This window comes from Theropithecus gelada, chromosome 9 (assembly GCF_003255815.1).
Source record: "Theropithecus gelada isolate Dixy chromosome 9, Tgel_1.0, whole genome shotgun sequence".
In the NCBI taxonomy this organism is placed as follows: Eukaryota; Metazoa; Chordata; class Mammalia; order Primates; family Cercopithecidae; genus Theropithecus; species Theropithecus gelada.
In genome coordinates this window covers 4,868,398-4,893,465 of record NC_037677.1, presented here as the reverse complement: position 1 = coordinate 4,893,465, position 25,068 = coordinate 4,868,398, and the positions used below count along the sequence as shown (strand labels likewise).

General features: G+C 39.9%; 2 protein-coding genes and 1 pseudogene across 3 annotated transcripts in view; all 3 read right to left on the bottom strand.

The window, feature by feature from the left end:
- The window catches only part of LOC112631309 (aldo-keto reductase family 1 member C1 homolog), a 91,595-nt gene that overhangs the window by 32,395 nt on the left and 34,132 nt on the right, over window positions 1-25,068 (bottom strand). The window lies entirely within an intron of this gene.
- LOC112631314 (aldo-keto reductase family 1 member C4) lies at window positions 9,900-23,125 on the bottom strand (the record flags this gene model as incomplete). Its single annotated transcript, XM_025396251.1, has 6 exons — window positions 9,900-10,118; window positions 12,028-12,110; window positions 15,630-15,795; window positions 16,061-16,170; window positions 22,489-22,611; window positions 23,042-23,125. Coding segments are annotated over 6 exons (609 nt in total), but the record flags the coding sequence as incomplete, so codon positions are not given.
- LOC112631686 lies at window positions 21,159-22,028 on the bottom strand (annotated as a pseudogene).

Genomic DNA, 25,068 nt, shown 5'->3' with positions numbered 1-25,068 from the left:
AAATATAAAATCATGTCAGCAGCAAACAGATAATTTGACTTCCCCTCTTCCTATTTGAATATCCTTGACTGCTTTCTCTTGCCTGATTGCCCTGGCCAGAACTTCCAATACTATGTTGAACAGGAGTGGTGAGAGAAGGGATCCTTGTCTTGTGCCAGTTTTCAAAAGGAATGCTTCCAGCTTTTGCCCATTCAGTGTGATATTGGCTGTGGGTTTGTCATAAATAGCTCTTATTATTTTGAGATGTTCCATCAATACCCAGTTTAGTGAGAGTTTTTAGCATGAAGCACTCTTGAATTTTATTGAAGGCCTTTTCTGCATCTATTTGAGATGAAAATGTGGTTTTTGTCATTGGTTGTTTATTTGATGGATTATGTTTATTGATTTGCATATGTTAAACCAGTCTTGTATTTCAGGGATGAAGCCAACTTGATCGTGGTGGATAAGCTTTTTGATGTGCTGCTGAATTTGGTTTGCCAGTGTTTTATTGAGGATTTTTGCATCGATGTTCATCAGGGATATTGGCCTGAATTTTTTGTCATGTCTCTGCCAGGTTTTGGTATCAGCATGATGCTGGCCTCCTAAAATGAATTAGGGAGGAGTCCGTCTTTCTCTACTGTTTGAAATAGTTTCAGAAGGAATGGTGCCAGTTCCTCTTTGTTCCTCTGGTAGAACTTGGCTGTGAATCTGTCTTGTCCTGGTCTTTTTTTGGTTGGTAGGCTATTATTGCCTCAATTTCAGAACTTACTGGTCTATTCAGGGGTTCAATTTCTTTCTTGTTTGGTCTTGGGAGGGTGTGTACATCCAGAAATTTATTCATTTCTTCTAGGTTTTCTAGTCTGCATAGAAGTGTTTATAGTATTCTCTGATGGTAGTTTGTATTTCTGTGGGATCAGTAGTGATATCCCCTTTATCATTTTTTATTGTATCTATTCGATTTTTCTTTATTAGTTTGACTAGTTGTCTATTTGTTGATCTTTTCAAAAAAGCAGCTCCTGGACTCATTTTTTTTGTTTGTTTTCTGCACGGTTTTTTTTTTTTTTTTGTGGGTGGGGGGTAGTTTTCTTGTCTCTGTCTCTCAGTTCTGCTCTAATCTTATTTCTTGTCTTCTGCTAGCTTTTAAATTTGTTTGCTCTTCTCTAGTTCTTTGAATTGTGATGTTATGGTGTCAATTTTAGATCTTTCCTGCTTTCTTCTGTGGTCATTTAGTGCTATAAATCTGCCTCTGAAGATTGCTTTTAGCTGTGTCCCAGAGATTCTGGTACATTGTGTCTTCATTCACATAGGTTTCAAAGAACTTAATTTATTTTAGCCTTAATTTCGTTATTTACCCAGTAGTCACTCAGGAACAGGTTGTTTAGTTTCCATGTAGTTGTGCAGTTTTGAGGGAGTTTCTTAGTCCTGAGTTGTAATTTGATTGCACTGTGGTCTGAGAGACTGTTAAGATTTCCATTTTTTTGCATTTACTGAGGAGTCTTTTATTTCCGGTTATGTGGTCAATTTTAGAATAAACATGATATGGTGCTGAGAAGAATGTATATTCTGTTGATTTGGGGTAGAGAGTTTGGTAGATGTGTATTAGGTCTGCTTGGTCCAGAACTGAGTTCAAGTCCTGAATATCCTTGTTAATTTTCTGTCTCGTCGATCTGTCTAATATTGACAGTGGGGTGTTAAAGTCTCCCATTATTATTGTGTGTGAGTCTTAAGTCTCTTTGATGGTCTCTAAGAGCTTGTTTTATGGATCTGGGTGCTCCTGTATTGGGTGCCTATATATTTAGGATAGTTAGTTCTTGTTGCATAGATCCCTTGAACACTATGTAATGCCCTTATTTGTCTTTTTTGATTTTTATTGGTTTAAAGTCTCGTTTATTAGAGGCTATGATTGCAACCCCTGCTTCTTTTTTTTTTTTTCTTTTCATTTGCTTGGTAAATATTCTTCCATCTCTTTATTTTGAGCCTATGTGTGTCTTTGCACTTGAGATAGGTCTTCTGAATACAGCACACTGATAGGTCTTGACTATCCAATTTGCCACTCTGTGTCTTTCAATTGCGGCATTTAGCCTGTTTACATTTAAGGTTAATATTATTATGTGTGAATTTGATCCTGTCATTATAATGCTAGCTGGTTATTTTGCCCATTAGTTGATGCAGTTTCTTCATAGTATTGGTGGTCTTTACAATCTGGTATGTTTCTGCAGTGACTGGTGTACTGGTTTTTCCTTTCCATATTTAGTGCTTCCTTCAGGAGCTCTTGTAAGGCAGGCGTGGCAGTGACAAAATCTCAGCATTTGCTTCTCTGTAAACAATTTTATTTCTCCTTAACTTATGAAGCTTAGTTTGGCTGGATATGAAATTCAGGGTTGAAAATTCTTTGCTTTAAGAATGTTGAATATTGGCCCCCAGTCTCTTCTGGCTTGTAGGGTTTCTGCAGAGAGATCCACTGTTAGTTTTGATGAGCTTCCCTTTGTGGGTAACCTGGCCTTTCTCTATGGCTGCCCTTAACATTTTTTCTTTAGTTTCAACCTGGATGAATCTGATGATTATGTCTCAGGCTTGTTCTTCTCAAGGAGTATCTTTTTGGTGTTCTCTGTATTTCCTGAATTTGAATGTTGGCCTGTCTTGCTAGGCTGGAGACTCTCCTGGATAATATCCTGAAGAATGTTTTCTAACTTGTTTCCATTCTGCCAGTCACTTTCAGGCATACCAATCAAACCTAGGTTTGGTCTTTCACCTGATCCTATATTTCTTGGAGGCTTTGTTTGTTCCTTTTCATTTTATCTCTAATCTTGTCTTCACACTTTATTTCATGAAGTTGATCTTCAATCTCTGATATCCTTTCCTCTGCTTGATCAATTCAGCCATTGATACTTGTATATGCTTCATGAAGTTCTCATGCTGTTTTTCAGCTCCATGAGGTCATTTATGTTCTTCTCTAAACTGTTCTAGTTAGCAATTCCTCTAACCTTTTTCCAAGATTCTTAGCTTCCTTGTGTTGGGTTAGAACATGTTCCTTTAGCTTGGAGGAGTTTTCTATTACGCACCTTCTGACGCCTACTTCTGTTAATTCATCAAACTCATTCTCCATCCAGTTTTGTTCACTTGCTGGCAAGGGGTTGTGTTCCTCTGGAGGAGAAGAGGCATTCTGGTTTATGAAATTTTTAGTCTTTTTGCTCTGTTTTTTTTTTTGTTTCTCATCTTTGTGGATTTATCTGTCTTTGGTCTTTGATGCTGGTGACTTTTGGATGGGGTTTTTGTGTGGGCATCCTTTTTGTTGATGTTGATGCTATTCCTTTCTGTTTGTTAGTTTTTCTTCTAACAGTCAGAATGCTCTGTTGCAGGTCTGCTGGAGGTTCTAATCCAGACCCTGTTTGCTGGGTTTCACCAGCAGAGGCTGCAGAACAGCAAAGATTGCTGCCTGTTCCTTCCTCTGGAAGCTTCGTCCCAGAGGGGCACCCACCAGATGCCAGCCAGAGCTCTTCCTGTATGAGGTGTCTGTTAGCCTCTGCTGGGAGGTGTCTCCCAGTCAGGAGGCACCAGGAGTCAGGGACCCACTCGAGGAGGCAGTCTCTGACCCTTAGAGCTCAAGCGCTGTGCTGGGAGATCTGCTCTCTTCAGAGCTGGCAGGCAGGAACTTTCAAGTCTGCTGAAACTGGGCTCACAACTGCCCCTTTCCCCAGGTCCTCTGTCCCCAGCGGGGAGATGGGAGTTTTATCTATGAGCCCCTAACTGGGGCTGCTGCCTTTCAGAGATGCCCTACCCAGAGAGGAGCAATGTTAGAGAGGCAGTCTGGCTCTAGTGCCTTTGCTGAGCTGTGGTGGGCTCTGTCCAGTTCAAACTTCCCAGTGGCTTTGTTTACACTGTGAGGGGTTAACTGCCTACTCAAGCCTCAGTAATGGTGGATGCCCCTCCTTCCACCAGAGCTTCCTAGGTTGACTTCAGACTGCTGTGCTGGCAGTAAGAATTTCAAGCCAGTGGCTTGTTGGGCTCTTGGCAGGGGGTGGGATCTGCTGAGGTAGACCACTTGGCTCCCTGTCTTCAGCCCCCTTTCCAGAGGATTGAACTGGTTCAGTCTCGCTGGTGTTGTAGGCACCACTGAGGTATGAAAAAAACTGCAGCTAGTTTGATGTCTGCCCAATTGGCTGCCCAGGACTGTGCTTGAAACCCTGGGCCCTAGTGTGGTAGGCACCCAAGAGAATCTCTTGGTCTGTGGGTTGCAAAGACCATGGGAAAAGTGTAGTATCTGGGCCAGAATGTACCATTCTTCACAGTACAGTCCCTCCCGGCTTCCCTTGGCTAGGGGAGGGAGTTCACGGATCCCTTGCACTTTCCAGGTGAGGTGACATCCCACCCTGCTTTGGCTTGCTCTCTGTGGGCTGCACCCACTGTCTAACCAGTCCGGATGAGATGAGCCACGTACCTCAGCTGGGAATGTGGAAATCACCCGCCTTGTGCGTTGATCTCACTGGGAGCTCCAGACTGGAGCTGTTACTATTCGGCCATTTTGCCAGCCACCCTGGAAAAAACTAAAACAAAAAACCTGCTTTTCTTATGGCTGCAGAAAATGAATTCCTCCCTTTTCTCAAAAAGGAAAGTAGTTCTATTGCCTGCAACTCTCACTTGAAGACCACACAGCTCCAGCAAGGCCGCCTGCCTTCTCTTAATCCCCACTCGAATGGGATGACACACACTAACCCCAACTGTCTGTTGAAACACGTCTTCAAGCACTCAGTGCAGTGGTGTCAAGACAGGCGGCCCAATTCAATTGCTCACCCACAATTACTTTTGCACTCACCTAATGCATAGTCAGTGCTCAGTAAATATATGTGAAGTGAGTGAAACTGAGCCCTGAGCATGGCCACATTGAGTAGTTTTAAGTTCTTTTTCTGGTTTGTTCTTACTTTGTGATTCTCCAAACTATCTTTAAATTCTTTATTTTTTATTTTTATTTTTATTTTTTTATTTATTTATTTTTGAGATGGAGTCTGGCTCTGTCACCCAGGCTGGAGTGCAGTGGCCGGATCTCAGCTCACTGTAAGCTCCGCCTCCCAGGTTTAGGCCATTCTCCGGCCTCAGCCTCCGGAGTAGCTGGGACTACAGGCGCCGCCACCTTGCCCGGCTAGTTTTATTTGTATTTTTTAGTAGAGACGGGGTTTCACCGTGTTAGCCAGGATGGTCTCCATCTCCTGACCTCGTGATCCGCCCGTCTCGGCCTCCCAAAGTGCTGGGATTACAGGCTTGACTATCTTTAAATTCTTATTAAAAGCTACATCTGAAACTCGACTCCACTGTGGGAAATCGAAGGGCCAATAACACACTTGGAACAGAATAACGACTACTTAGAAGCGGTGGTTTTACCAGCATCACAAATCGATGTCCCCACCTGTAGCCATATTCCCAGGTAAATGTAGGCCTGGGATATTAAACCCTCATCAGGAAAGTGGTGCAATGATTCAGATACTGGTGTTTGCAAAGTGTTTTACATATGGAATCGTTAGATAAACCTGTCTTCTAAAGACAATTCTAACACCTTGCATCTATTATATGTACTAATAAATACCATCTTCTTATGGGGTCTCCTAGTTGACTTAAGTTACTTTTTCCTGCCCCCTGTATGTTGCTTTGTGGAAATGCTCCTTTTCACTGGGAAAGGCAGTGGTTACCTGACCTTAAAGTTCAGCAATACTGGATTGCAGTTTTGACCCAGGGTAGACAACCCGTTTCTTATACCTTTGGACACGTGATGGTCCAAAGGCAGATAAAAGCATAACAGTGTCTGTCAATGTTCTTTTCAGTCCCTCTACTCAGTGGATATCAGAAGGTCTAGAGAACTTCATGTATTAATGACCTTGAGTCTTGAACTGTCCCATGGTCATATTTTCTACCAATGTAAATGCTGGGACAAAAATAAAGCAAGCTATAAAATGCAGAGATACAAGCAAAGACGTTTTTGAAGACAACTTGGAATTAAGTCTAATGTCTTGGCCTTCCCATGTATGTAATCCAATAAACTATTTTATGGAATTCCATCGAATTTGGCTTAATCAGAAATAGGACTAGCAAATATTTTCCTCATTCTGTGGGTTGCTTTCTGATTCTCCTTGTAGTTTCTTTTGATGCAAAAATGTTTCAATTTTTATGAAGTCCAACTTATCTATCTTTTTTCTCCTTTCGTGGTGCTTCGTGTCACTTGTGTTTGATTTTCAGCACTTTTAGCCCTGTGGCTACAGGACATAAGATTCTCCCTCCCAACACACCCATGCATTGCTTGATCCTGGAATTTCACCCATGAGCTCATCCTTTTCTTTCCTTAACACTGTCTGGCAATATTAGGTGCCACCAATCAACTAATTATATTCTTTAGTTTTCCACTAATGTTCAAAAGTATCATATGCAGAGTCACCAATTTCCTCGCTACCTGTGGGTCATTGAGTAGAGTGTGATTGCAGATGTCTTGTACATCTCTATAAATAATTACCATGGACTATCATTGTTCTCTGTATTACTGAAAATAGTCCTCAATGTTTTCAAGTCTAATCTTAGGGAGACAATCTAGAAACCCCACAACCAATCAACCAGCTCAGAAAACTTATACTTAGATTCCTGTTCCTCTAGAACTACTCCTGTTACCAAAATCTATTAGGGTTCTGAAAAACAGAACCTGTGTGTGTGTGTGTGTATGTGAGAGGATTTATCAGGAGCATTAGCTCGTGTAATTATAGAGGCTGAGAAGTACCACCATATGCCATTTACAAGCTGGAGAACCAGGGAGGCAGTAGCATGGCTCAGTCCATACATGAAGCCCTGAGAGCCAATATATTCTCTCAGCCTGAAGCTGAAAGCCTGAAGCCCAGGGAGCCACTGGTGAACGTCCTAGGGTTCAAAGACCACTGAAATTGGGGCTCTGATGTCAAAAGGGAGAAAAAAAGTGGTGTCCCAGCTCCATAAAAGAGAAAGAGACCAAATTCACCTTTCCTCTGCTTTCTTCTATCTGGGCCCTCAGCCAGTAGGATTGTGCCTGCCCATAGTGGTGGCACTTCCTGAATCACTGATTCAAATCCTAGTATCTTCCAGGATTATCCTCAGATACACCACAAAATGCTTTACCAGCAGTCGAGGTACTACCTAATGCAATCCAGTTGACACCTAAAATGAACCATTACACATGTTATATTTTTCATGATTTGACCCATTTATCAAGAAAGCATTACCTCATTTTATTCCTCACTTTATTGTACTTTGCAGATATTACATTTTTTACAAATTCAAGGTTGGTGACATCCCTTTGCAGCAAGTCCACGGGTGCATTTTTCCAGCAGCACACGCTCACTTCATGTCCTTGGGTCAAATCTTGGTAATTCTTACAATATTTCATACTTTATTATTTTACCTGTTTTGCTGGTCTGTCGTCAGTGATCTTTGATGTTATAATTGTTTTCGGGAGCCATGAACTGTGACTAGATAACATGACGAACATTCGATAAGTATTTTCTGAATGTTCCACTGACTGGTGGTTTTCCAGTCTCTTTCTCCTCAGCACCAGCCCTCCCCTGTTCCCTGAGAAACAACAATATTGAAATTAGGCCACTTAGTAGTCCTACAATGGCCTCTAGGTGTTCAAGTGAAAGGAAGAATTGCACATCTCTAACTTGAAAACAAAAGCTAGAAATGATTAAGCTTACTGAGGAAGGCATGTTGAAAGCTGAGACAGTGCAACAGGCCGAGCTTCCAGACTTTTTTTTTTTTTTCTTTTTCTTGAGACAGTCTCGCTCTGTCGCCCAGGCTGGAGTGCAGTGGCGTGATCTCAACTCACTGCAACCTCTGCCTCCCGGGTTCGAGCAATTCTGCCTCAGCCCCCTGAGTAGCTGGGATTACAGGCGCGTACCATCATACCCAGCTAATTTTTGTCTTTTTAGCAGAGACAGGGTTTCACCAGGTTGGTCAGGCTGGTCTCGAACTCCTGATGTTGTGATCTGCCCACCTCGGCCTCCCAAACTGCTGGGATTACAGGTGCGAGCCACCACACCCGGCCTGTTGCACTAATTTTAGCCAAATCGTGAATGCAAAGGAAATGTTCTTGAAAATTCAAATACTACCTCAGTAAACACACAAATGATTAGAAAGCAGCAAAACAGCCTTATTGTTGATATGGAGAAAGTTTTGATGGTGTGGGTCAACCAGCCACAACATTCTCTTCCACCACAAGCCTANAGCGTATGGCCTTTTTTAAATAAAGTTTTTGTGAAAATGAAGGATAAACAAGTGGAGTAAGCCTGTAGCAGATTTACTATTTATAAATGACTGTTCTAATTGTTACTTCACATCTTGGGGAAAAAAATGTCATGCATGCTAAGAAAATCTGAAATTCTTTGGCATTACATACTTGACTAATGAGCTTCATTTTTGATTATGTCAATCAATTTACAAGATGTGAAATAATCATTACTTAGTCTAGGAACATTGAGGTGGAACAGGAAGGCAGCAATTGAAATGAGCTTTGAGGCATGCTAAGTGTGACTGTCCATTAGGCACTAAGGTAGAGATGCAGTCAATATGATGATTCATTCTGGAGTTTTGGAGAAAAAGCTGAGCTGTAGATACTGATTTACGGTTTCTTGGCCTAGAGGTTGTATTTAAAGCCATGAGAATATTTGACATCAAGGAAATGAGTGAAGACAGAAAACAGTCCAGATATTATGGCCTCTTCCAATTTTAAGAAATAAATTATTTTAGGAAATATTGTAAACTATGAAACTTGGCAGGATATTTCTCAGCTGAAATACGTGGCTTAAGGAAACCCCTCTAACGGGGTTAAGTCAGTGGAGGGTAAACGCATTGAGAAATGTGCACAGGTCATAAACATCTGTCAGTCTCCAAGTGCTTTGGCCAGTAGCCCATGACATTGTCCCAACTTTTCAAAAAGTTGTCTGGAATGAAATGTTATGTTCTTGACTAACTGATTAAATTTGTACCCCTACAAAGTATAGGAACAATTAGGTGTCTTTGTAAGAATTATTCCTGAAAGTTACCAAAGTTTGAAAGCATCATGCTATTTCACATACACTGTTTTCAAAAGATTTTTGAAATTTTGGATAATTAGATGTTTTTGTAATTTTGAAATTAATTTGACAATAACATGTAATGGCTTTTGGATATTTTATATTAGTGTGCCTTTTTAAATGTACGAAATATTTCAAAAGACTGAGTAGAACAAATTAATAGTATATTTTTAGGTCCTAATATTTGCTCTATATGGAGCTGATATTCAGGAGAATGTGACCAGTCAATGGTGTCTTTGGTGTCCTGCTCCACCACAGCCCAGCAAGGCCACTGCTGATACTGGGCACACAGGAGGTCAAGGCCTGGCTCTCAGCCTTGAAACAATGTGGGAAGTTTCCTTTTATGCACAAGACGTAATTGACAAAAGAGCATGTGTTTGTATTTCCCAAGCAGAATCGTACTCAACTTTCTTCTTCTAACCTCTCCCATATCTGACTTCTCATTATTTATCCTGGATGGGTGCCCTCCCACCTCCCTAACCATTACCCCACAGGGATGCTGCATCCCTAGGTTGCTGGAGCTCCAATTTGTGGTGCTGGAGGGAGGCCATAGATTGTTGGTCATCCTGTCAATATGGCTTGTGTTCAGGTTCTATGCTGTGTGTTTTCCTCTTTCTGAACGAGCTAAAGACAGACTGACTGATAAATACTGGTCACTTGCTCCTCCTCTAGAGGCTGCAAACTCCACCCACTCTCACCTCAAAAATGTCTATAAAATATTTATCTACTCTGCCCCAAACTTATAGGCAAATCAATTTTTGGCCCTAATGAAGTAGAAGGAAAAGAAACACACGAGTATGTAGAAAGGAGTAGGAAAAGAACCTTTAAGGAAAACATTCAATTACTTCAAGATAAAATTTATTTTCTTTGCTTTCTGGACTATGGATGTATGTAGCTAACTGAAGTTGCCAAGCAGGAGGGATTTAACCAGAGGCCGTGTGTCCACCAGCATAGAGATATCCTCTGCATCACCATCCACACGCAGGGCTTCTGCTAGATGTCGTGCAACACCCTCTATGCTAATATTCATCTGAAAATGGATAATCAGGGTGGACCACAAGACTGAAAAGAGAAATGATCGTACATAATATGGATGAAATGACTATTAAAAAGCTGGTAGCAAAGTGATTTCTAGGACGCTGCCATTAGTGTGAATGTTAAGTTTATTTTCAATTTGTAGAATCTGTCTTTCATGAACATGACTTTATAATGTGTGGTTTTTTTCCCCAAATTAAGAGCATTTTCAACTTATATTCCCTTGCCTGGAATTTATCACACAAACTACACAGGGTCAGTTGTTCAAACATAGTCTTCCATATCTGTCAACAGAGCAAAGAGATATTCTGACCTTTTCTATTTCAAATTCTCAATGAAAGCAGCAACTCATCCTGCATTGTTTTGAATAGAAATAAGCCAGCTATATGTTCATCACTAAGTTTTGAGGGTTAAATGTTCTTGGTAGCAATCACACATCCTTTAAAGTATTCATTACTGACTAGCTGCTTACCATATGGAAAATATTTTCTTCGATTCAGACATGTAAACTGTCCTATGTGATATGGGGTTCCATATCCAAAACTCTACAATATGCTAAGGGCAATCTTTAGGTGGAAATAACACAAAATAGAATGAATAAATGATTAATATTGAATAATTGGTGAGAATTACTGATGTTTGCCACTCTTCATTTCCTTTTCCTGATTTCCTATTTTACTATTTTCCTCTAAACTAATAAAAATGTAAACAATGATATTTAAAAACGTTTGCGTTCTTACGACATGCTGCTGTGTTTATCTTTTTTAATACATTATCTCATGTCTATTACCTGTTAACATCGCCACTGCAAGCAGTGACATAACTTGTTTTTCCCTCATCACGTGAGTGCCTTTCTGTGAATCCTAGAATCTTGGAGCATATAGAAAAAGAGTAAGATCTTTTGTCAGCTATATATTATCCCCAAAGATGGGACTTTCCAACTCTTCCCTTGATTTTTTTTTTTTTTTTAAATGATGGAATCTTGCCCTGTTGCCCAGGCTGGAGTGCAGTGGCACAATTTCGGCTCACTGCAACCTCTGCCTCCCAGGTTCAAGGGATTCTCCTGCCTCAGCCTCCTGAGTAGCTAGATTTACAGGTGTATGCCACCACGTATGGCTAATTTTTGTATTTTTAGTAGAGACAGGGTTTCTCCATTTTGGCCAGGCTGGTCTGAAACTTCTGACCTCAAGTGATCCACCTGCCTTTGCCTCCCAGAGTGTTGGGATTACAGGCATGAGCCACTGAGCCTGGCTCTTCCCTTGACTTTTAATCTCTCTTCTCTAAAACTTCTCTATAGTCTGCATTTAGATTTCCATATTGGAAAAATAAATCAGAGCCAAGAGTTCTAACGCCCACTAAGGGCAAACTTTCTGGAGGCAAAATGCAGTGCTTGGGTCATGAGCAAATGTCTGAAGAGAAGGAGGAAAGAAATTTGAAATGGGTAAAGATACTGAACTGACATGATCTAGTGAGCAATTCCACACGGAAGAGATGAATTTCTGGCATGGACACCAATGTTATTGGAAATGTTTATCTGATAAGGAACTAAGCAGATTTGGAAGAAAAAGCTATAAATACAGATTTGGAAAAACATGTAATCAAGCCATATGTGCCATATACAATTTGTCCACTAGGCCATAGCAGAAATGCCAGGCCAACATGAAAGGTGCCGATTCAGCAATAATATTGGCTGCTCTGGAAATTTTCAGGGAGTCAGGAGAGCAGAGGCACAGGTTGACCCATGCTGACCCTGGGCCCGCTCACCCTGTCAGAGAACAGAGCTCTGGAGTTGAATCCAGAAGGAGAGTTCCAGAGTTCCTGTCTCACCTCTGACTCACATTGGCCTGTCTCCCTGGTATTGAGGTCACTTTTAGCACCCATCTGACATTCCTCCTCTAAAAATAAACTTGGCAACCCATTTTCCAAAGTTACTTACAAATCCATGACAGCATATCGAAAATTTCTGTTTAGGCCATCTAGAACTTTCATATCCTCCGAAGTCAACTGGAATTCAAAAACCTACCAAAGAAGTAGAAAATTTTCATTGTTAGATTGCATAATTGTCAACTTGGAATAGCCAAGTATATCAGAGCAGGGTGTAGAGGCAATATGTAAAATATCTGATGAGTTTCCAAAAGTTATGAAAGATAGTCTCTAAACTCTCAAGTCATTAAAGAATATCAGGTAAAATATAAATCCATTCCTAGATATTATATATTGAAACTGCACAAAACTTCAGACAAAGATCTCAACAGAAACTGGAGATGGAATGAAGTTGACCTGGTGTGTGCATGATTGGTCTTGTATTTAGAAGATTTAGAAGAATCTAGAGGGAAAATTTTGAAACTTTTTTAGAAATTTTAGACAGTTTGGTGGTGCTACAATTTGGATATCTGTCCCCTCCTAATCTCATGTTAAAAATGTGATTCAGCAATGATGGAAGTGGGCCTGGTGGGAGGTGTTTGTGCCATGGGGGCATCCTTCATGAATGGCTGGGTGCCCTCCCCATGGTAATGAGTTTTCACTGCATTAGGTCACATGAAATCTGGTTTAAAAAGGAGACTGACATTTTCTTTTTTTCCCTCTTCATCTCTTGCTATTTGATATGCTTCCTCCTCTGTCACCTTCTACCATGAGTAAATGCTTCCTGAGGCCTCACCAAAACCAAATTGGTGCCATGATTTTTGTACACTCTGCGAAATGGCAAGCCAAATAAACCACCTTCTGGCATATTTTATCTGGCCTCTGGTATTTCTTTATAGCAGTGCGCAATGGACTAATATGGAAAATTGTTACCAGGAGTGGGACATTGCTAAAAATGTCTGAAAATGTGGTAGTGGCTTTAGAACTGGGTAATTAGCACAGTTTGGAAGTGTCGGGAGGGTTCAGAAGAAAATGGGAAGATAAAGGATAGTTTGGAACTTGTTAAGCATTGGTTAAATGATTCTGACAAATGCTGATAAAAATATGGGCAATGAAGTCTAGGTTAATGAGATCTAAGACCAAAAGCAGAAACTAAAAACTGGAACAAAGATCACCCTTGTTATACCTTAGGAAAGAACTTGGCTGCATTGTGTCCATTCCAGGACTTTGTGGAAGTCTGAACTTAGTGATGATTTAAGGGTATCTGGTGGAAGAAATTTCTAAGCAGGAAGACATTCAACAGATAGTGTGACTGCTTCTAACGGCCTATGATCAGGTATGAGAGAAAAGGAATGACCTAATGTTGGAATTTAAAGCTTCCTGAAGCCTCTCCAGAATCTGGTGCTATGCTTTTTGTACAGCCTGTAAATTGTGAGCCAAATATAGCTCTTTTCTGTATAAATTGCCCAGCATCAAGTATTTTTTTTAATAGCAGCACAAAACGGACTAATACAGATGGATATTGTTGGATTTCTATATTTCTGTATTTGTCCCCATGACAAAAACACCTCCCACCAGACCCCACTTCCATCATTGGGGATAACATTTTTTTCTTAATTTTTAGGGTACATGTGCACAATGTGAAGTTTTGTTACATATGTATACATGTGCCATGTTGGTGTGCTGTACCCATTAACTTGTCATTCACATTAGGTATATCTCCTAATGCTATCCCTCCCGCTTCCCCCCTCCCCACAATAGGCCCTGGTGTGTGATGTGTTCCCCTTCCTGTGTCCAAGTGATCTCATTGTTCAGTTCCCACCTATGAGTGAGAACATGTGGTGTTTGGTTTTCTGTTCTTGTGATAGTTTGCTGAGAATGATGGTTTCCAGCTGCATTCATGTCCCTACAAAGGACGCGAACTAACCTTTTTTGCATTTTAAAATGAGATTAGAAGGAGACAAATATCCAAACTGTATCATCATCAAAATATCTAAATCATAAGTTTCAAAGTTGTTCTCTAGATTCTTAATCTTATAAGTACATGAACCAGTCATGTAAACACAAGGTTAACTTTATTTCATCTCTAGTATCTGTTGAGATCCTCTGTAGTTGTACAGTTGTACAGTTTCACATCAGATATAGAAATACTGAAATCCAAATATATTCATCTGATTTCCATCTTCAATGAACAGGTATAATGTGAAAATTGTTTTCATCAAGATTCAAGACAGTAATTGTACAAATCCTAATAACATCATGCTCAAAGAAAACAAGTAGTTGCTTGAAGAGGATCTCAGTATTCAAATTGGAAAGAATTTAAATATCAAAAGATGTCACTAATTGCTAGCATAATACTAAATTACTAAATTTTATTGGAATACTCTAATACAGAGAATAAGAGGAAAAGAGAATAAAAGTCTATCTAGGTAAGTCTAGAAAATTCTCAAGTTATCCAAAGACTATTAAAATTATAAGTTTTCTATGAATAAATCTAGGAAAACATACACAAGTGCCTTAAGAATGCTATGTAACATAATTTAGACAGTACAGGAAAGTTAACACTGAAAGAAGGGAAATGTCAGAAGTACTTATGGACACTTTATGACAGGATGAAAAATCAAGATAGGTGAGCAAATATGGACTTTTCAATCATTCTTAGTGGGACATTTTAGTATCAAGTGAAAATTGTATGTACATTTGCACCCTTATTTCACATATTAAAAATCAAATTATCCCAATTTATAAAAGTACATTAATACTTTTATAAGATATTAATATAGTATATTACTCCGTATTACTATATAATATTTTACTACATAATATAGTAATGTATTGTCATGTTTCCAATATAGGAAAAGTCACGATATTAGCAACTACAAGACAATGTCATAAAGAATTTGACTACGTTAAGAGTAGAAACTTTTGTTAAAACCACCATAAAGAGAATCAAAACATTGGGTACATTTTGGGAGAGGCTATTTCAACAATACATCTGAAGCTCTAAAGAATATCCAGAATACAAATTCTGGATTAATTGTGCAGAGCTGCCTCATTGCCCTGCACATACGTGAGACAGCCCAGCCAGGAACAGAAGGACTAGACTGAGTTCAGGTGGAGCTTAGGCTAAATTACAAACCATGAAATTATCAGTTAAATAAATGGTTTTGTATTAAACCTCTATGTTTGAGGTTTTCTTTTTTTATAATTTTACTTACTATGTTTTTCTACACATAGAAAAAGACATGCAACCTAATAAAAATACCCAAAGACTTCAACAGGCACTCAAAAAATAATTCTAAGAGAATAAATACATGAAATTTATACGGAATAAACAAGGACATGAAGAAAAAATCTGCAATGATTTGAAGATTAGAGAACACCTAACCCAACTCATTTCAGAAAATGAAGAAAAGGTGATGTCCCTAGCAGAGGGATACAGAGTAAGTTGCCAACTTTATGCCAAAATTTCTGGTTTTGGTCCCATCCTGATTCTCTCCACCCATGCTGCCCCTCCTAGAGTAGAATAGAAAACCCTTATGATGCACACAAAGCATTTGTACATAGGCAATGCCCAGGAGATGGACTTAGTGCAAGGGTGTCCTGAGAAGCTTACAAGAAGCACACATGTGAAGGACACCATGCAGGAGCCCTGATGCCCACTCAACTCCTCACCTGGACGTTTTCTGTGATCCGCTGCTCATTGTAGTTCTTGGCCAGGACCACAACCCCACGCTGCAGCTGGTAGCGCAGGGCAATCAGGGCTGGGGATCGTTTGTGTTTCTTTGCTAAGGCGCAAAGAACTGGGTCCTCCAAAAGAGCTGGGGAGTTCTGGTCCACCCTGGAAGGAAAGCCAGAAATGCTGAAGTCTTGAGGCTGGATTCAGTTTGGTAGGAGGCTCCCTAAACAGACTAAGGTGTTCATTCTGCACCAGAGCCTCTCAAGTGAGGCCCCTGAACAATAGCATCACCTGGGATCTCATCAGAAATGCAAATTATCCCCGTACACGGATTCACTGAGAGTGAACTCCAGGAGACTGAGTAGGCTATAATTAAACTTTTTCATCAAAATGGCATTTTAGGTAAACTTCCTGTTGCTTTTATTACCATAGTTTATGTCGTTGGGTTCCCAGAGCACTATGGGCAACCAGGACAATGTCTTTTGACTTGCAGAAATCCAGCAGTTTGCTCTGGTTGAGGTAAGGATGACATTCCACCTGTAGATGAGCAAGATGGAAAAGCATCAGATAATCCAAAACATATGTTAATATACAGATTAAAATAAGCTGAATAAAGTATAACATTAAATTTGAACTGAGAATATTACTGTCAAGTAATGATCTTTTTAATAAAAATACATTTTATATTGCTGTCCTAAAAGTATACACAGAAATGTTATTTCTGAGCATAAGCAACTCTATGAACCAGAGTCAGGTTCTAGCAACCTTTGACCACTAGAATTGCATATGGCCAATTCCAGACTTGGGATAGGTTAAGATTCTGAGCTTTGAACATCAAATTGTGCCAGAATGTAAGAATTTCTTTAAAGACTTATGAGGTCAGGTTTAAAAGAAAAAAGTAGTTTTACAGGAATCTCAGTAATATTTGTGTAGATTTGAGCATCAAAAACCAATAATTAATAAACATCACATATTATAGGAAAACAATCCATGTCTTCATAGTGTTGAGTGGTTAAAAGTGATCAAAAGTATTTGCCTTCACCAATGGTGAATGATATGTTTTGGCTCTGTCCCCACCCAAATCTCATTTTGTAGCTCTCATAATTCCCACATGTTGTGGAAGGGGGTCTTATCTGTGTTCTCATGAAAGTGAATAAGTCTCTCAAGATCTGATGATTTTAAAAATGGGTTTCCCTGCACAAGCTGTCTCTTTGCCTGCTACCATCCATGTAAGATATGACTTGCTCCTCTTTGCCTTCTGCCATGATTGTGAGGCGTCCCCAGCCATGTGAAGCTGTAAGTCCATTAAACCCCCCTTTTCTCCCCACTCTTGAGTATGTCTTTATCAGCAGCATGCAAATGGACCAATATGGTAACTTCGTACCAGTAGAGTGGGGCGTTGCTGAAAGATACCTGAAAATGTGGAAATGACTTTGGAAGTGGGTAACATGCAGAGGTTGTAACAGTTTGGAGTGCTCAGGAGAAGACAGAAAAATATAAGAATATTTGGAACTTTCTGGAGACTTGTTGAATATCTTTGACAAAAATGCTGCTAGTAATATGAAAAATAAGGTCCAGGCTGAGGTCGTATCAGATGGAGATGGGGAACTTGTTGGGAACTGGAGCAAAGGTGACTCTTGTTATGTTGTAGCAGAGAGTGGTGGCGTTTTGTCCCTGCCCTAGAGACTTGTGGAACTTTGGATTTGAGAGAGATGATTTAGGGTATCTGGTCAAAGAAATTTCTAAGCCAAGCATTCAAGAAATGACTTGGGTGCTGTTAAAAGCATCCAGTTTTAAAAGGGAAACAACATAAAAGTTCAGAAAATTTGCAGTCTGGTGATGTAGTAAAAATTAAAAACCCATTTTCTGAGAAGAAATTCAAGCCAGCTGCAGAAATTTGCATAAGTAACAAGGAGCCAAATGTTAGTCACCAAGACAATGGGGAAAATGTCTCCAAGGCATGTGAGACACCCTTGTGGCAGCCCTTCTCATCGCAGGCCCAGAGGTGGAGGCCTAGGAGGAAAAAATGGTTTCATGGGCTGGGCCCAGGGTCTCCATTCTGTGTGCAGTCTAGGGACTTGGTGCCCTGCATCCCAATCACTCCTGCTGTGACTAAAAGGGGCCAAAGTACAACTCAGGCTGTGGCTGCACAGGGTGCAAGTCCTAAGCCTTTGGCAGCTTCTATGTGGTGTTGAGCCTACGGGTGCACAGTAGTTAAGAATTGAGGCATGGGGCCAGGCGTGGTGGTTCACGCCTTTAATCCCAGCACTCTGGGAGGCTGAGGCAGGTAGATCACAAGGTCAGGAGTTTGAGACCAGCCTGACCAAGGGTGGTGAAACACCATCTCTACTAAAGATGCAAAAATACACACCACACACCAGGTGTGGTGGTATGTGCCTGTAATCCCAGCTACTCAGGAGGCTGAGGCAGAAGAATCACTTGAACCTGGGAGGTGGAGGTTGCAGTGAGCTGAGATCGTGCCACTGCACTCCAGCCTGGGCCTGGGCGACAGCAGAACTCTGTCTCAAAAAAAAAAAAAAAAAAAAAAATTGAGGTTTAGGAACCTCCACCTAGATTTCAGATTTCTAGAGGATGTATAGAAACGCCTGGATGTCCAGGCAGAAGTTTACCACTAGGCCCATGCTCTCATGGTGAACTTCTGCTAGGGCAGTGCTCTGGGGTCAGAGCCCCCACACAGAGTCCCTGCTGGGGCACCACCTGATGGAGCTGTGAGAAAAGGGCCACCATCCTCCAGACCCTAGAATGGTAGATCCACTGACAGCTTGCACTGTGCACCTGGAAAAGTTGCAGACACTCAATGCCAGCCCATGAAAGCATCCAGAAGGGAGGCTGTACCCTGCAAAGCCACAGGAGTGGAGCTGCCCAAGAACACAGGAACCACCTCTTACATCAGCATGGATGTGAATGGGGTTCCATTGACTCCTGGATGTGAAACATGGAGTCAAAGGAGATCATTTTGAAGCTTTAAAATTTGACTGCCCTGCTGGATTTCAGACTTGCATGGGTCCTGTAGCCCTTTTATTTTGGCCAATTTCTCCCACAGGGAACAGCTGTATTTACCCAATGCCTGTACCCCCATTGTATCTTGGAAGTAACTAACTTGCTTTTGAGTTTACAGGCTCATAGGTAGAAGGGACTTGCCTTGTTTCAGATGAGACTTTGGACTGTGGACTTTCGGTCTAATGCTGAAATGAGTTAAGACTTTGGAAAACTGTTGGGAATGCATGATTGGTTTTGAATTGTGAGGACATGAGATTTGGGAGGGGCTAGGGGTGGCATGATACGGTTTGGCTATGTGTCCCCACCCAAATCTCATCTTGTAGCTCCCATAATTCCCATGTGTTGTGGGAGAGACCTGGTGGGAGATAATTAAATCATGGGGGCAGGTCTTTCCCATGATGTTCTTGAGATAGTGAATAAGTCTCATGAGATCTGATGGTTTTATAAGGAGGAGATTTCCTGCACAAGTTCTTTCTTTGCCTGCCGCCATCTGTGTAAGATGTGACTTGTTTCTCCTTGCCTTCTGCCATGATTGTGAGACCTCCCCAGCCATATGGAACTTTAAGTCCATTAAACCTCTTTTTCTTCCCAGTCTCGGGTATGTCTTCATCAGTAGCATGAAAATGGACTAATACAGTAATCATGACAGTATTTTTTTTCCAGGACATGAATAATTAAAGGGAAAGAGTTAAGCTTTTTAGCATATCCAAGAGGAGTAATTGTTTCTTTTCTTGACTTAGTGAAAAAAATTTTTTCATAATAAAATGTAAAATGAGAATAGTAAACTTGTAGTTATAATTGAAAGTAATTACTTTAAAGCTCCCAGGAAAGAACAAATACAATAAAAATACAATACAAAAATTTAAAACATCAATGTATACTCAATCATTATGTGAAAATTTGCTGTGGAATATAACTTTCCCTTTTGATTATTTTCACCCAGCAGATTACTAGTAATTGCAAAGGGGAGAACACATGTCTCTGGAAATTAGATCTGGTTACCACTTGTTTAACCAAGTGATCAAAATTAGCATCACTAATTGTGGGACAATCTGTCATTTCATGCTGCCTACTGTGGTATAATTTCAGGGATATAGCAAGGTAGAGGCAGTTTCTCACCAAAAATGTTATACTTGGATGGATGCTTTATATCATAGAAGTTAAACTTCGAATCTACAGAAACTTACCTTTCAAAAACTTGGAACAAGTTAACTGATCAAAGTATAACAAACTGAAAGTCACAACTGGATTTTTTTTTTGTTTTCATGATATATCTTTTATATTTACTCTTTAACATTTCTCATTACTTTATAATTCTATAGAGGTCATACACATCTTTTATTTGGTATAATTTCAGGTACTTAATCTTATTATATGGTATCTTTAAATTTTTTCATCTTCTATTTATGGTTAAAATAGAGGTATAAGAGACATTTCAACAAAACAATGGGAAATCTGAATACTGATTGGATAATCAATGATATGAGGGCATTATTGTTATTTCCTTATATATAATAATTGCAGTGTTACTGGGAGAATATCTTCATTCCTATGCCATGCTTTGAAAGGTCTGTAGAGGTGAATTGTGATCAGTACAATATATTTTGAAGAGATTCAACAAAGACTACATGTATTGATGCAGATCTACTCATATATACCTATATATTTGCCAGGTTGGCAAAGTGTCAACAATTTTGGATATAGATGGTAACATGTAGCTGTCCTGTATTATCCCTTCAAATTTCTCTCAAATTTGAAAATGTCATAATAAAAAAATTGAGTAAAACTAATATTAAAACCACATTAATTCCTTAACTTTTTAATTGGCAATCAAGATTTTGTATTATATTACCAAATACATAAATTTTAAATACTACATGTTTCAGCTGTAGACCTGTACTCATTGACTCTAAGTAGTAAAAGAGTAAGTTAGAGAACCAGAAACATATGCAGAATAGATGCTTCTCAACAGTTGATTTGATGACAGAAAGCAAAGAGGTGCATCAAAATTAGATGTGGGCAGTCACAAGGTCGGCTCAATGTTCTGCTAAATTTTCCTCAGTGTTGATTTCATCCACCACAACTAGTGATCTCCATAAATAGTTAACTCTCTTTTTTTCAGTCTTTAAAGTTTTATTTCACCAACTTCGCGTCAAATTTCCGCAATTGCGTTCTGGTTAATTTCGTATACTTGCTTGACTTCCCAAAATGCTAGTACTGAAATATTTGTGGGGTAGGGAGAAGAGACCACTTGAAGCATCACTGCATTTACTCATCTTCCACACAACCACAGAGTTGGGCATCTGATTGTTTGATGAAACGAAGCTTTGACAGCACGCAGGGAGGGCATACGGGATCTGATTGTTCAATGAAACGAAGCTTTGACAGCACGCAGGAGGGGCATACAGGAAAACCAGGCTTAGACAGTCTTGCATTTGTCAAAATCAGACCAGAGAAAATCTATTCCATATATATAGAAAACGTATCATATTCATCTTTTTATATTACTGCAATATTTTTCTTTTCATTGTCACATCATGGAGTTTCTCAAATCCTTTATTTCATGTCCTATGATTGCACAGGTAGGCGGCAAATGCCAAGGAGTGGATGAGCTCAGTTCAACCATTGCTAACAATTTCTGAATTTCTGAGAGAGACAAGTTCTTCAAGTCTAGTTTCTTAGCACCCGTAAGTACAGGGACATCTTTATTTTCTTATACCCTATTTTATAAAGTTCAGTTTTGACTTCTTCCATTCTTTCAACATCAACAGAGTCCACAGCAAACACAATGCCATCTGTGCATCTTGTATATGGCTTCTACAGTGTTCCTCATTTCCCCTGACCACCTACATCTCAGGAGTGAAAAGTGACTCTTTTAGAATTTTCCAAGGTTACCTTAATTTTTCAGTGTTAAATCCTTTGGTGGGTATGGTATTTACAAATTTATTGAATAGCAGCCTGTATAAAACAGTTCTTCCAGCACAGCCCAAACACGAAATAACAATGTGGAAGGACTGAAATGAACGGCAGGATGGACAGGATGGTAATTTAGTCAGTTAGTCCATTTCCCTATTTCCAGCTGCAAATAAGTGTTCCAAAATGAAATGCTTTCTTTTTTGCGCTTTAGAACTCTTCTTCCTAGGTGGTCCAGCTATAAGACTTCCGTTTTGGGTCTGGGTCTAAATGAGGCATCATTAGCAGGCTTTTCTACACGAGGCAAGGGTAGGGGTAGCACGCCACATCCTTTCAGCTTCTCTCTCAAGCAGCTCTCATAAACAGGTAACTTCCTCTCCCTAACCTGGATGACTTTCACTGTTTCCAGTTCTTAGTACCTGCTCAAGAACTATGAAAACAGAGATGCCAATAAAAAGCATTCAGACATCTAAACCTTATTTAAACCCGTAGTACCTATCTTCTCTTATTCTCACTCTCCTGATTTATTGCTCATCCCATGTTTTTATGGCCTTTATAATTATACACATTATACTCCAAATCATCTTTACCAATCCACTCTCTGGTGGTCTTTTCAAACCTTAGAGATAAGTCCACCTTCTCCCCGAGCTCTGATTAACCATTTCAGTCCTCCTTGATGAAATTTACCTCCTCCAAAAATAGTATACAGAATTCAGCATGAAGGTCTCTGTACCTTTTTCACTAAGACTTCTCCAAGGAGAGGTACGATTAAGGGTCTTCCATGTTCTTCTAGACAGAGGCTTTGCTTTCTAGAATCTTCTATTTCACAAATGTAAGTGGAACAAAACGAATGGAAGCCAGGCAGTAGGACAGGAAGATGGGTATTGAGAAGAGAAAGGAGAGGAGGCTGAGGGCCCTCACCTGGTTGCAGATGGGCTTGTACTTGAGTCCTGGGTTGTTGAGGATCATCTCCAGCTGTCTGCGGTTGAAGTTTGACACCCGGATGGACTTGGCCAATCCTGCATCCTTACACTTCTCCATGGCCTGGGGAGGGGTTGTGACGAATTATTTGTGAGGTTGGCTGCAGATTATGATAAATGCAAGACAGAACTGTTAAGCAACAACTGTTAAGATATGAGAATGAAAATAGCAGTGATTCTCAAGAGAATTACAACAGATAACAAAAAAGGATAGTGACAGCTAGAAGAATTTGGGTATCCTCTTTAGGAAGCTGGAGAGAAAAATGCACATGGAGGGGGAGGAATACCTGTCTTCCTTGTCCCCAATTTATCTCCTTCATTTCCCACTATTCTATTTCAGTCGTGTGTTCTTCTCTACCACTCAGCAAAACTTCCTTTGTGAAGCTCCTGAATTTCTAGTTCCAGTGGTGCAGATTCCATTGTTGCACATGAAAGCTGGGAAACAGGTTTACCTCTTGTCTTCCTTTTCTGTACTCTGTCCTCCTAGCACTTACCTCCCATATGGCACAGAGATCCACTGTGTCGAACATTACTTTTCCATTTTCATCTTTTGGTAGTGGCGTCTCACCTGGCTGAAGTAGAAGCAGTCATTTTAATGTCACAATTTAATTTCTCCACCCATAGGCTTGTTCCCATGTACATTTTAGGATAATCCACCAGGTGCTGCAATGTTCTAGAAAGTGGTGTGGGCAAAGTGTCTCACGTATGGAGTTTTAAGGCATGTCTTTAGGAGACAGGTTTCCTTTAATCTCCTACTTCCATTTTTCATATATATATGTATATATATAATATATACACGTGTATATATATTATATATGTATATATTATATATATATAAATAAACATTTTACAGGTTTTAATGGGGTTTCACAGTTGACTTTTGTTACTTTTATCTGCTCCTATAATTTTCTCTGGGGAAATGCCCCTCTTTGACTCAAAAAGTCCTTGATATCCAGCAATAAGGGATTGTATTCTTGATCCAGGTGATACAATAAGAGTTCCTTATCCCCCTGAAAATTTGATAGTACATGAGGATTATAAACCAAACATGGTCAAATACATGTATTTGACACAGCCAATATCATACTGAATGGGCAAAAACTGGAAAAATTCCCTTTGAAAACTGGCACAAGACAGGGATGCCTTCTCTCACCACTCCAACATAGTGTTGGAAGTTCTGGCTAGGGCAATCAGGCAAGAGAAAGAAATCAAGGGTATTCAGTTAGGAAAAGAAGAAGTCAAATTGTCCCTCTTTGCAGATGACATGATTGTATATTTAGAAAATCCCACTGTCTCAGCCCAAAATCTCCTTAAGCTGATAAGCAACTTCAGCAAAGTCTCAGGATACAAAATTAATGTGCAAAAATCACAAGCATTCGTATACACCAGTAACAGACAAACAGAGAGCCAAATCATGAATGAACTTCCATTCACAATTGCTTCAAAGAGAATAAAATACCTAGGAATCCAACTTACAAGGGATGTAAAGGACCTCTTCAAGGAGAACTACAAACCACTGCTCAGTGAAATAAAAGAAGACACAAACAAATGGAAGAACATACCATGCTCATGGATAGGAAGAATCAATATCGTGAAAATGGCCATACTGCCCAAGGTTATTTATAGATTCAATGCCATCCCCATTAAGCTACCAATGAGTTTCTTCACAGAATTGGAAAAAACTGCTTTAAAGTTCATATGGAACCAAAAAAGAGCCCGCATCTCCAAGACAATCCTAAGTCAAAAGAACAAAGCTGGAGGCATCACGCTACCTGACTTCAAACTATACTACAAGGCTACAGTAACCAAAACAGCATGGTACTGGTACCAAAACAGAGATATAGACCAATGGAACAGAACAGAGTCCTCAGAAATAACACCACACATCTACAGCCATCTGATCTTTGACAAACCTGAGAGAAACAAGAAATGGGGAAAGGATTCCCTATTTAATAAATGGTGCTGGGAAAATTGGCTAGCCATAAGTAGAAAGCTGAAACTGGATCCTTTCCTTACTCCTTATACGAAAATTAATTCAAGATGGATTAGAGACTTAAATGTTAGACCTAATACCATAAAAATCCTAGAGGAAAATCTAGGTAGTACCATTCAGGACATAGGCATGGGCAAAGACTTCATGTCTAAAACACCAAAAGCAACGGCAGCAAAAGCCAAAATTGACAAATGGGATCTCATTAAACTAAAGAGCTTCTGCACAGCAAAAGAAACTACCATCAGAGTGAACAGGCAACCTACAGAATGGGAGAAAATTTTTGCAATCTACTCATCCGACAAAGGGCTAATATCCAGAACCTACAAAGAACTCCAACAAATTTACAAGAAAAAAACAAACAACCCCATCAAAAAGTGGGCAAAGGATATGAATAGACATTTCTCAAAAGAAGACATTCATACAGCCAACAAACACATGAAAAAATGCTCATCATCACTGGCCATCAGAGAAATGCAAATCAAAACCACAATGAGATACCATCTCACACCAGTTAGAATGGCGATCATT